This window comes from Microtus ochrogaster, unplaced genomic scaffold, assembly GCF_000317375.1.
Source record: "Microtus ochrogaster isolate Prairie Vole_2 unplaced genomic scaffold, MicOch1.0 UNK109, whole genome shotgun sequence".
Lineage (NCBI taxonomy): Eukaryota > Metazoa > Chordata > Mammalia > Rodentia > Cricetidae > Microtus > Microtus ochrogaster.
Window position 1 is genome coordinate 869,107 of NW_004949207.1, and position 11,644 is coordinate 880,750.

An 11,644-nucleotide genomic window follows, 5' to 3' on the forward strand; every position below is an offset into this window, starting at 1 on the left:
ACATTGAGCCTATAATTAGTGATCCTAGAGAAGCTAAATAAGGAGAACCCAAAGAAAAACATATAGGCATCCTCCTGAATAATAACCTTCATCAGGCAATGAAAGGAGACAGAGACAGAGACCCACATTGGAGCACCAGACATAACTCTCAAGGTCCAAATCAGGAGCAGAAGGAGAAAGAGCATGAGCAAGTAACTAAGGACCTCAAGGGGTGAACCCACATACTGAGACAATGAGGATGTTCTATTGGGAACTCACCAAGGCACGTACTGGCTTTATAGGAGCCTAGGCAGTTTGGATGCTCAACTTACTAGACCTGGATGGAGGTGGGGGTTCCTTGGACTTCCCACAAGTCAGGGAACCCTAAGTGCTCTTGGGGCTGAGGAGGGAGGGGGACTTTCTTGGGGGAGGGGGAGTGAAATGGGAGGTGGTGGCGGGGAAGAGACGGAAATCTTTAATAAATAAATAAATTAAAAAAATGATCAACAAAATAGCTGAGATTCTTGCTTGTGAGGATATGGAGTCATCCTTTGTTGTGGGAGTGTAAACATGGATAGCCATTTTAGAAATCAGTGTGACAGTTCGTCCAGATGTCAGGACTCAATCAAACTCAAGACCCAACTACACATCTCTTGGGTATATACCCAAAGAACACTTCATGCTACAACAAAAATATTTGTCCAACCATGTTCATTGTTGCTCTATTCATAATATCCAAAATTGAAAACAAGCTGAATTTCTCTCAATAGAGGAATTGATGAAGAAAATGTGGTACATTTTGACTATGAATTTGTACTTGATTGCTAAAAATTAAAATTCACTAGAAGAAAATCTTCTAAGTGTGGTAATACACTCATAAAAACAAATATGTTTGGTTACATGTGGATATTAGCTATTAAATCAACAATAGATAAGCTACAACAGAACCACAGATGCTAGGTAGAGAGTAAGTACAAGTGGGTACAAATATATAGATAGATAGATAGATAGATAGATAGATATAGATATAGATATAGATATAGATATAGATATAGATATAGATAGATAGATACACAGTTCTTCTTAGGAAAGAGAATAGAAAAGATAGTTATGGGTGGATAATGGGATGAATAGTGTGTGAGGACCAGGAGAAGGAAAGAGGGGAACAAGGGAGGAAATATGGGAAGAGACAGCTAAAATAAGGAACTTTAGAGGGTTAGTATGGAAGCCTAATGCAGTAAGAGCTTCCTAAAATATATACCATATATGAAAGTGATGTAAATAAAGTTGCCAAATAATGAGAGAGAGAGAGAGAGAGAGAGAGAGAGAGAGAGAGAGAGAGAGAGAGAGAGAGAGAGAAAACCCTAACTCTTGTCACAAATTGGTCATCTAGTACAGGATATATTGCATTTAATTGAGATGTTGGTCAAAGGGGTCTCATGGGGACCCCAAACAACCCACACTTTTCTCAAGTCTATATGTTGTGCTGCAGAAACTAATGACTAGGTCCTATTGCTGAAGACAATACCAACAGAATTTATTGAACAGAGAGATGTTGAGCTGGTGCATATATAGATTCTTCATCCCTACATGGTAGAGTCTGGTATAGGGGGATACTCTGCATTTTACTAAAAGTGAAACATGCAATAACCCAGTCACAAATCCTTTGTCCTACAATAGTGTTCAACCTTCAAGATATGTTAGTGCTATAGCAGCACAAAGGCTGGGGCAGTAGCTGATCAGCATCTGACACGATTTAAGGCCCACTCCATGAGATGGAACATGGACCCAATACTATTTGGTTAACCAAGAACCTGAGACTATATAGCTCAGAGACCTAGGATAAAACCAAATACTACTGTTGGAAAACAAACACTCAGACAGCCCACCTTGCTCCCACAAAAAACCATAGCAATAATATGAAAAGTAATGGCATTCTGGTGTAGTCACACATGAATATCTTACTTAGTCATCATCAGAGAAGCTTCCTCTTGTAGCAGATGAGTACAAATATAGAAACAAATTCATGCAAGTGGCCCTAATTAAACACAGAGGGAAAATACCAGCAAAAAGACATGAAAGCAGGAGGTAGAATTGCTGGGAAGAAAGATTACAGTAGGAGGTGAAATAAGAGAGGGAAAATAATAAATATATAGGTGTGTATTATTTATACACATACGCATGCATATATATGTGTATGTGAAACTAAAAATAAACCATTATACTTAATTATATAATAAAATTTAATATTATACTACATGTTAATTATACATATTAAATATTTAAGTTATCAAATATTTCTAAGTAAAAAAGTAAACAGAAATGCTAATTTGGTTAAGTGCTTGATATTACTAATAATTTTGGAAAATGTAGTTTGAAGTCATGTATTATATATTTTATGATTTTATATCAAGGGATCATAGATTAGTGTCTAGTAGAAAAGTTGAATATTAAAGCATGAATTTATCAGTAGCTCTCTCATAAACACAATCAACAAATGATTCTCCTGACAACAACCAGGTATCTCAGGGAAAAGGGAATCAGCAGGAAAGAAATTGGTTTCCATGAAGAGTCACATCCCATGGGGAAATGATTGGCTGAATGGTGAAATAATAAGAGGGAAATGTACTTAACAAGCAGACATGCATAGTTGTAAATACTGCCCCTGCTACTGCCCCTTGTTTTTTTTACAGTTTTGGTTTACACATGGCATGGTTATTTCCTTTAATGTCCTCAATATTTCAGAGTCTTATGATCGACTCCTTGACTTCTGTTACACAGTTTCAGTCTCCTTTGCTAGCCTTCATTGGGACAAATCGTTCTTCTACACAGCTTCTGATTAGACAACTCATCCAGGTGGGTCTCAAAGACACCACAGCAAAGATCGTGCGGGACAGAAGACAAAAGCATTTGCTTACAGTCATCTGAGAGTCAGTCTAGCCAAGCTGATCTGAGGGATGGCTCAGTGGTGGCTGTGCATGTTTTCTTGATTCTTCAAGGAAATCATCAATTCATGTAATGACGTGCTAGGAAAAGAAGTAAACTTTCAAGTCAGTAATCTAAGATTATTGTTGACTGTGAAGTGGTAGCAATGGGGGCCAATTAAAACAGGAATTGACGGGCCTGAGGGAATTTCTCGCAAGCAGGGCATAGGTCAAGAGTTCTTGCAGTTCATTAGGTGGACAGGAGAAATTCCACCTTACATATGATGAATAAGAGGAGGAAGGTAGAACATTACTTATATTTTTAGTTTCAGTTCTGCTCTAAGTTACTTATTACTATCCTTTAACTATTTCCTACTAATAAGCATGTCAGTAGAATTTTTGATTTTGGAGTTGTTTCTTGCTCCACTCACAGTATGAATATTTTTCAGGTTTTATTCTAAAATTTTCTTTTATAAAATCTTTGGAAAAGCCAACACACATAGTCTAGTTCTACCTTTGGTTCCCTCCAACATTTGAAAACCTCCCAACAACAAAACAGCTTCAGTGGGTCAAAATATTAGAGGATTATTGGTCATTGAGTGTTTTAGAGTAGGGTACTGCTAAGGAATGGATGGGATGTGCAGATGAATGGATGGATGGATGGATGGATGGAGAGGTGAATGGGTTGGTAGGGAGGTCAATGGATACAGCGCGCTCAGTTATTGGTACTTTATTTTTATTTAATTCTTGATATGAATCCAAGTCCTTAAAGTACAATTGTCTGGAACGCTTTCACTTTGTCTATTGCCCCCGGAATTCTTTGTGTACCACAAATCTTAGTTTTCTTTTTGACTTTTGCTGCTCTGTATTCACACATGTTCCCTACCACTGTGAAAGTGAGACTGTGAGCCAAGCAGGTGAGGTCTGCTTCCACCCATCTTGCATCTGAATGTAAGGAGTGTTTAATGTGGTGGCAGCAGGGATCAGCTATGGGAAGAATTAAATTAAGTGTGAAGAAGAAGTTTTCTGGTGAGTACAGGATTTCAGAGAACATGTTGTTGGAAGGTTTTAGCATGTTGGAGGAAACAAAAGTCAGAAGTGGAATATGCTTAATGGATTTTGCAAAGACTTCAAAATGGAAAGTTTTAGAATAAGACAGAAAAAATGTCCATAGTGTGACTGGGGCAAGAAGACCATGATATTAATAAGAGACCAAGAATTACATGAGGTCACAAGACCATGTTTTGTGACTTGTTTTCAGGAAGTGTGTGTGTGTGTGTGTGTGTGTGTGTGTGTGTATTTGTGTTGTGTGCATGTGCGGTCTATATGGCTGTGGTGGCCTGAATAGATTTTATAGGACAAGGGTTGTTCAACATATTCCAAAATGAGACATATAGACACATATTATAGAGGCAAGAACACATGAAAATTGTGTCACACGTAAATAGCACAAAGGTAATTTCAACTGATAAAACCCCTTTTCAGCCACATTAAGATGCAAATGAAACTAGTGATCTGAGTCACTACTGGTACCTTCGTGTCTCAGCAGCATCAAAGGTACTTTGTTTCTCATCATTTTCCCCTGCCACAAGTTCTGATAATTTGTTACTTCTAAAGACTCTAAATTTTAAATTTCTTTTAAAAATTTTATACAATATATTTTGTTCCTATTTTTCCCATCCCATATGCTCATGTCCTCTCTACCTATCCAACTCCAGGCTTTTTGCCTTCTTTATTTTGTTTGCCCAAAGCTTGATACAATCTGCAGTCTCTTCCTTGTTTTTCTTGGTGTTTTGTTTCTTCAGAGAAATACAACACAAACAGTGTTGCAGGGCTTGTGGAATAACAGGACACTGAATCTTGGTTGTCTTGGTCCTGGTCTTCTTACCTTCTTTGTTTAAGGACCTTCTGTAAACCTAAAGGTAGATATGTTCGTTAGAGAGATGGAAAAAGTATTGGATTCACCTTCCTCTTTTGGTCTCCAATTGCCAAGGCAGAGCCTGTTTTCTCATCCAAGAACCTCCTGGCCATTGGGTTAGCACACTCACATCAGTCTTCAATCAGGAGAATGTGCCACAAGCTTGCACAGTTGAATCTTATGCAGGTATTTTTTAAATTAAGATTCTCTCTTTCCAAAAATGTCAAGGTTTGTGTTAAGGTGAAAAAAACCTCATTCATCACAAGGATTAATGTTTAAATGTTTTAATGCATAGCTTTTGAGTAAGGCTGAGAGGCAGTGAAGATTTCCACATTGGAGAAGGCTAGGGTGCTGGGAGCCTTGCTTCAGATGGTTTTGATGACCTGGGACAGATGTGTGAAGTTGGCTCAGGGAAGAAACTGTGACCACTCTGTTGTTCAAACAAGTGGCCCTGGATAACCTGGGCAATTTTTATTTATACAATAGCATTGGTTTTCTTCAACAGTTTTACAATCAGATTTGTTTTCTTAAGTTTCTAACAATGGTTACAATAGTTACCAGTTTATTCCTTTGCTTCTTTTACCCTCTACTCCCCAACTGTCCTACCCTTAACCATTACCTATTTATCTATAGTCCTAATGTTAGAAGCATAGGCCATGTTGCAAGCCACAAAGAAAGTTTTTAACTAGATACACCTTCAGGTAGAACAGTGTGCCCGGCTGGCAGTATTTGCAGTTACAGTATCATGCAAGATGAGGGACAGTTTTGTCTCTACTCATTAATATTTACATCTGGTAAGATCTGAGTTCTCACATCTGCTTCTTTATTGGGAAAAAGAAGAAAACAAAGCTGTACGTTTGCTGTGTAGTCTTGTGGGCTTGTGATAACAATCAACTTACTGGTCGAAGCTGGATCGATGCATTATACTTTCTGTACTATTCCATTTTCTCTGGGACTATGCCAACTTTTTCCATTTGTCATATAGGCAACGTAACCTGGAAATTCACTCTTAATAGTTTATCTCTTGCCCTTATATTCATCTCTGATAACTTCTTATGGTAGAAGCACAGTTATTAGAAATGAGAGAAGTGTGAGTTTCTGTGATTCTACTTCATCCCACGTCTCTAAACTGTTTCCATTAACTCCTGATATCATCTATTTTTTAGCATTCCTCCAATACTCCTGTGGTTAAAATAATAATTCTTCCCAGAACAATTACACATATATGTAATATTAAACTTTATGAGCTACTCTGACTCTTTGAGACTAGTTACAGGGTTTATTGGAAAGTCAGCATTTTGTTCTTTAAAAATCCTGAATTCATGGTCACATATGAAATATCAAAGGCTTTAGAAGCTGAATCAGGTCTGCTGTATATTTTTTAACAACATTCCTTCTATCTGACTCAGAGGAGAGCAATCGGGGGTAATTTTTCTTTTGCAATAGCTGTGTTATACATGCTGAGAAAGTAAGACTAAAGGTAGCCAGCAACATTTTTTTTTATAACAGAAGCAAGGCAAGAACGTAGCAATACGCTCCTGGGGTCATGCCCAGAATTATACAGCAAAGGGTCCACAGGCTTTGCCATATGGGTTAGAGTCTACAGGGCTTTGCAAACAAGGAGAGCTGTTCCTGCTATTCTCAGGCCTTATTCCCCAAAGAAGTTACATGATCCAGAAACTAAGGGAGACGATGCAAAATTAAACTCATGCAAAAAATCCAGGAGTATGGGCTTGGCTGTAGAATAATAGTGTTTCTATATGGTTACACAATCTCATTAAATTTTCCTTTGTTTTTTTGTTTGTTTGGGTTTTAATTTTTAGTAACATAAACCACATGGGGTCAATGAATGAAACACAAATTTCACAATTTCTTCTCCTGGGAATTTCAGAGGACCCAAGTTTGCAGCCTGTCCTCTTTGGATTGTTCCTGGCCATGTACCTGGTCACAGTGCTTGGGAACCTGCTCATCATACTGATCACGATCTCAGATTCTCACCTGCACACACCCATGTACTTCTTTCTCTCCAACTTGTCATTTGTGGACATATGTTTCACCTCCACCACTGTACCAAAGATGCTAATGAACCTCCAGTCACATTGTAAGTTCATAATATATAGAGACTGCATCACCCAAATGCTTTCCTTTTTATTCTTTTCAGTACTGGACATTTCTCTGCTTACCATAATGGCTTATGACCGATATGTGGCCATTTGTCACCCCTTGCATTACACAGTCATCATGAATCCCAGGCTCTGTGTGTTGATGGTGCTGGTGTTCTGGATAGCAAATATCTTGCATATCTCATCACAAGGCTTCATGGTGTTGCAGTTATCCTTCTGTACAGAATTGAAAATCAATCACTTTTTCTGTGAGATGAATCAGGTGTTACAACTCACCTGTTCAGAAAATTTTGTTAATGTTCTCATCATGTATCTTTTACCTATGGTGTTGGCAGCTGGATCCCTCATCGCCATCCTCTGCTCTTACTACAAGATTCTTTCCTGCATAGGTGCCATCTCATCAGCTCAAGGGAAGTACAAAGCCTTTTCCACGTGTGCATCCCATCTCTCCGTTGTCTCCTTATTTTATTGTACAGGAATAAGTATTTATCTGAGTTCTGTTGTAACAGAAAACACACAGACAACTGCAAGAGCCTCAGTTTTATACAGTGTGGTCACCCCTATGTTGAATCCCTTTGTCTATTGTCTGAGGAATAAAGACATAAAAGATGCTGTGAAAAAGTTATTGAGATAGAAACAAAATCATCTTTGACCTAAAATATCCCCATGATGGCAGGATTCAGTTCTACAAGGTCATATCTGAGATGCATTAATCTGATTGTAGAAGTAAAATATGCTTCTTATACTGTATTCTTAGAAGCTCTTTTTTCTCTGGGTTTAGCTTCACTATTCAATTTGTAATCCTTTATATTATATATTTATACTTCATTATCGCTGACATATCCAACAATCCCCATTTTGTCATTTTCTGTATTTTGTCAGGAAATACTTCAAAATTTTCAATCATCTGAAGCCATATGTTTAAGCATAATTTATTTTTAAACAACTCATACAACAAATTTTCTCTTCCTTAAAATAGAAATAAATTTTATTACTGTTAAGAAAGCAGACTTGACACACAAATCTCTGTATATTAATTTATGGTGAAGGAAAATCAGAAACTTTAGCTTTTAAAATATGTATCCTTCATGTCATGGTGTATGATGAGCTAATTGTCCTTTCTTATAATATGTATTAGTAAGTTACAGTTTGAAATTATATTTTATTCTTTTTTATTATTTATTTATTAAAAATTTCCACCTCCTCCTCTCCTCCCATTTTTCTCCCATTTCCCCCTCCCCTCCCTCTCCAGTCCTAAGAGCAGTCAGGGTTTCTTGCCCTGTGAGAAGTCCAAGGTCTTCCCCCTTTCATCCAGGTCTAGGAAGGTGAGCATCCAAATTTTATTCTTTTAAAATCCCATTTCTATTTCAACTCACTGTCCTGTGTGTACCATAATCTTACCCATTACAATGTTTGTAGTCTTTGCTATAACAATGATAAAAGAATTAATAGAGGTGAAAAGGGAAATGAAGACATCATATTATTTACTTTGCAGATGACATGGCTCTATACTTAGTAGAATCCTAGATACTATCGAAAACTTATCATCTCATAAATATATTCAGGTAAGGGATAGGATAAAAAAAAGTTAAAGGAAACTTAAGTAACTTCTGTGTATACCAATAAAGAACTTAGTTGAGCCACAAACTGGGGGAAGTATTACTTTCATAATAGGTACAAAAATAAATTCTATAGGAATACTCATAACCAAAGTATAGAAAGACATCTAGAACCAAAACATTAAGATATGGAAGAAAGAAAATAGAGATAACCTCCCATGATCTAGGATGAGCAGAATTAACCTTGTGAATATTGCAAAAATTCTAATGCAATTCTCATCACAATTCCAGTACTTTGGAAAGTACCATACTTTACAGAGATAGAAAATGTTCAATTCCGCATGGAAACACAGAGTCACATAGACAAAGCTATTGTTAGTATATGGACACTGCTAAATGTAACCCAATAGAAACATCAATCTATACTAGAAATCCATGGTGAATGAGACAGCATTATATTGGCATTAAATATACATGTAGACCAATAAACAGTGCGGTGGTCTAAATGAGAATGTCTCCAATAGGCTCTGACATTTGAACATTTCATTCTCATTTGATGATGGTGTTTGGGAAGGCTGAGGATATATGGCCTTGCTAGCAGAAGTATATCATTTGCTGCAGGCTTTGAGGTTTAAAAACCTTGTGTGATTCCCAATTTGCTCTTTCTGCTCCCTGGTTATAGTTCAGCATGTGAGTAAACTGTTTGTGTTCCTGCTATCGTGCCTACTTGCTGCCTCCATGGACTCTTAAATAATCTGGAACTATAAGGCAAATAAAACCTTTCTCTGTATTGCCTTGGTCATGCTGATTATTGTAGAAAAGTAACTAATATAAACTAATATAAGCAAAATGGAGGACTGAGCAATGATCCCACATGGATCTGGCAAGAGTATTTGAAATATACACTGGTAATATAGATGTACTACCATCACAACTACTATGGGTTTATAAGTATGACTGCCTATATTGTTCAGCAAAAATCATTCCCTTATACTCACAAGCAGCCTCTGGATTTTATGGTTTTAATGGTCACTCTTCCAAGATGATATCTGGGTTTTGGGTAGGGGCATATGATATTTATGATCCATTTAGAGATAAAAATTCATCAGCCTCTTAATCTCTGCACGTTGACCAGTTGAAGATTTTTGGTTCATTGCCATCTACTTCAAAGAGTCCAATTTTCTACAATGAATGTTGAAGGATGCTCTACTATATGGGTTCAATGAGAAGTTATTCTTGCACAAACTCAATCCAAGAGAATCCCAGCATACAGATGCAGTCAGAATGAAGTATCACCCTTGACTGAGGAGAGAAAGAGAGAGAGAGAGATTACCTTAATGTTGATGTTGTTATCCTGGTGGGTAACATCATTCAGTGTATAGCCATATATCCATGAGTATATGCATAGCACAAATTGAATTTGATATGTTTTTTAACAGAACATCAAGTTGGGTGGACAGAACTGGGATTGTGATTATAGGAGAAGTTTGGTTACAGGGTGAATATGATCAACATGTATTATATAAAATGCACAAAGAAATAATCTTTTAAAAAGAGGGATGATACAAAATGTCTACTCAACAAATGGTGCTGGCATAGTATGATATCTACCCATGGAAGAATGAAATTAAATCTGTTTCTCCCCTGTATAAAAGTTAACTCAAAATGAGCCAAAGACTTTAATCTACAAGCTGAAGTTATGAAACTGCCAGATAAAAATTATAGGCACTATACCTCAAGATGTAAGTATGTGAATCCCATAAGTGCTACAGCAGTTCAGCATCTTGCAGAAGCCTCAGATGAAGCTGCAGTAGCAGCCAGGGACCGTATTTGATATGAGTTCAGTCCACAAACACACAGGAAGCTCTACCTTTCCCACCAAACTCAGCAGTAACTAAAAACATAAATTTTTAGTTTTTTACTTGGCTTATGTGGTAAAAAGATCCATTCTATGATACTATCTTCCCTCTGCCCTAAAATTCCTGCAGGGGAAACCCTGGAAGGCAATATGACTAGAATACAATTAAGATTTGGATCCACCTGATCGACATGTGCCTCCTGAAATTTCTCTCCAATCACAGTTAATTCTTTCTCAGCTTCATCTGTTAATTCCCAGGACTATTTAAGTTTTTGTCACAATCTAAGACTTCATTTAAATAAATTATTAGTTCAGGTGGTATCCCAACAGTGGGCTCTAGACTGGAAATCTCGCCTATAAATCTGTGAAAGTCATTAAGAATCTGTAATTTAATTCTGATTTTGTGTTCTAATTTTCTGTAAACATATTTTATAATATAGGTAATTGACAGAATCTCCTCTTCGTATTTTTTCAGGACCAATTTATAATCCCCATTTAAGCAAAACTTTCTTTACTTCTTCAAACATCCTTTCTAAAGTACATTTGAATCAGATAGCAAAATGTTATCCATGTAATGGTAAGTTATAGATTTAGGAAATTATTTACATATTATTTCCAATTGCTGATCTGTACAAACAAACAGAGGATGGGGCTATTGAGAATTCCATGTGGGAGAATAGTCCATTGATATCTTCTAGTAGGTTGAAAATTGTTATGACTATGCACTGTGAAGGCAAATTTTCCTGTTATTTTCTTGTATAGGTACAGTGAAGAACAATCTTTTAAATCAATAACTGTAAGAGGCCATCCTTTAGGTAATTGTGAAGGCAAAGGAATTCCAGGTTGTAGAGGGCCCTTAGGTTGAATTACCTGGTTGAAAGCTCTTAGATCTGTCACCATTCTCCATTTTACAGATTTCTTTTTAAGAACAAATACATGAGAATTCCAAGGGCTGGTTTATTCTTCATATGGTAGCATCTAGTTGTTCCTGTACCAACTTTTCTAAAGCCTGCAGTTTTTCTTCTGCTAAAGGCCATTGTTTAGTCCATATTGGTTCCTCAGTTAACCATTTTAAAAGTTGGGCCATTGGTACCTTTGAAGGTTTGCTAGTTATTTTGTGTTCTTGTACAGCCTAAACGGCTGGTGGCTTTTTTTTTTATGGTACCTTAAAATATTCTGTTTCTGGGACTACAGGAATGTTTATCTGGGTATTCCATTGCTACAGCAGGTCATGACCCCCTAAATTCACTGTGATATTAGCCACATATGGTTTTACCCTTCCT

At 37.0% G+C, this 11,644-nt stretch overlaps 1 protein-coding gene across 2 annotated transcripts; it reads left to right on the plus strand.

Moving 5' to 3' along the window:
• Nucleotides 1-6,657: 6,657 nt before the first annotated feature.
• Nucleotides 6,658-10,257, plus strand: LOC101989839 (olfactory receptor 7A17-like). Of its 2 annotated transcripts, XM_013355269.1 has the most exons (2): nucleotides 6,658-7,557; nucleotides 10,216-10,257. In XM_013355269.1, the coding sequence occupies exons 1-2, from the start codon at nucleotides 6,658-6,660 to the stop codon at nucleotides 10,255-10,257; spliced, it is 942 nt and encodes a 313-aa protein (XP_013210723.1). The 2 variants fall into 2 exon arrangements, with proteins under 2 accessions (XP_013210723.1, XP_005371520.1); XM_005371463.1 differs by lacking the exon at nucleotides 10,216-10,257 and having other exon boundaries at nucleotides 6,658-7,578.
• Nucleotides 10,258-11,644: the final 1,387 nt, after the last annotated feature.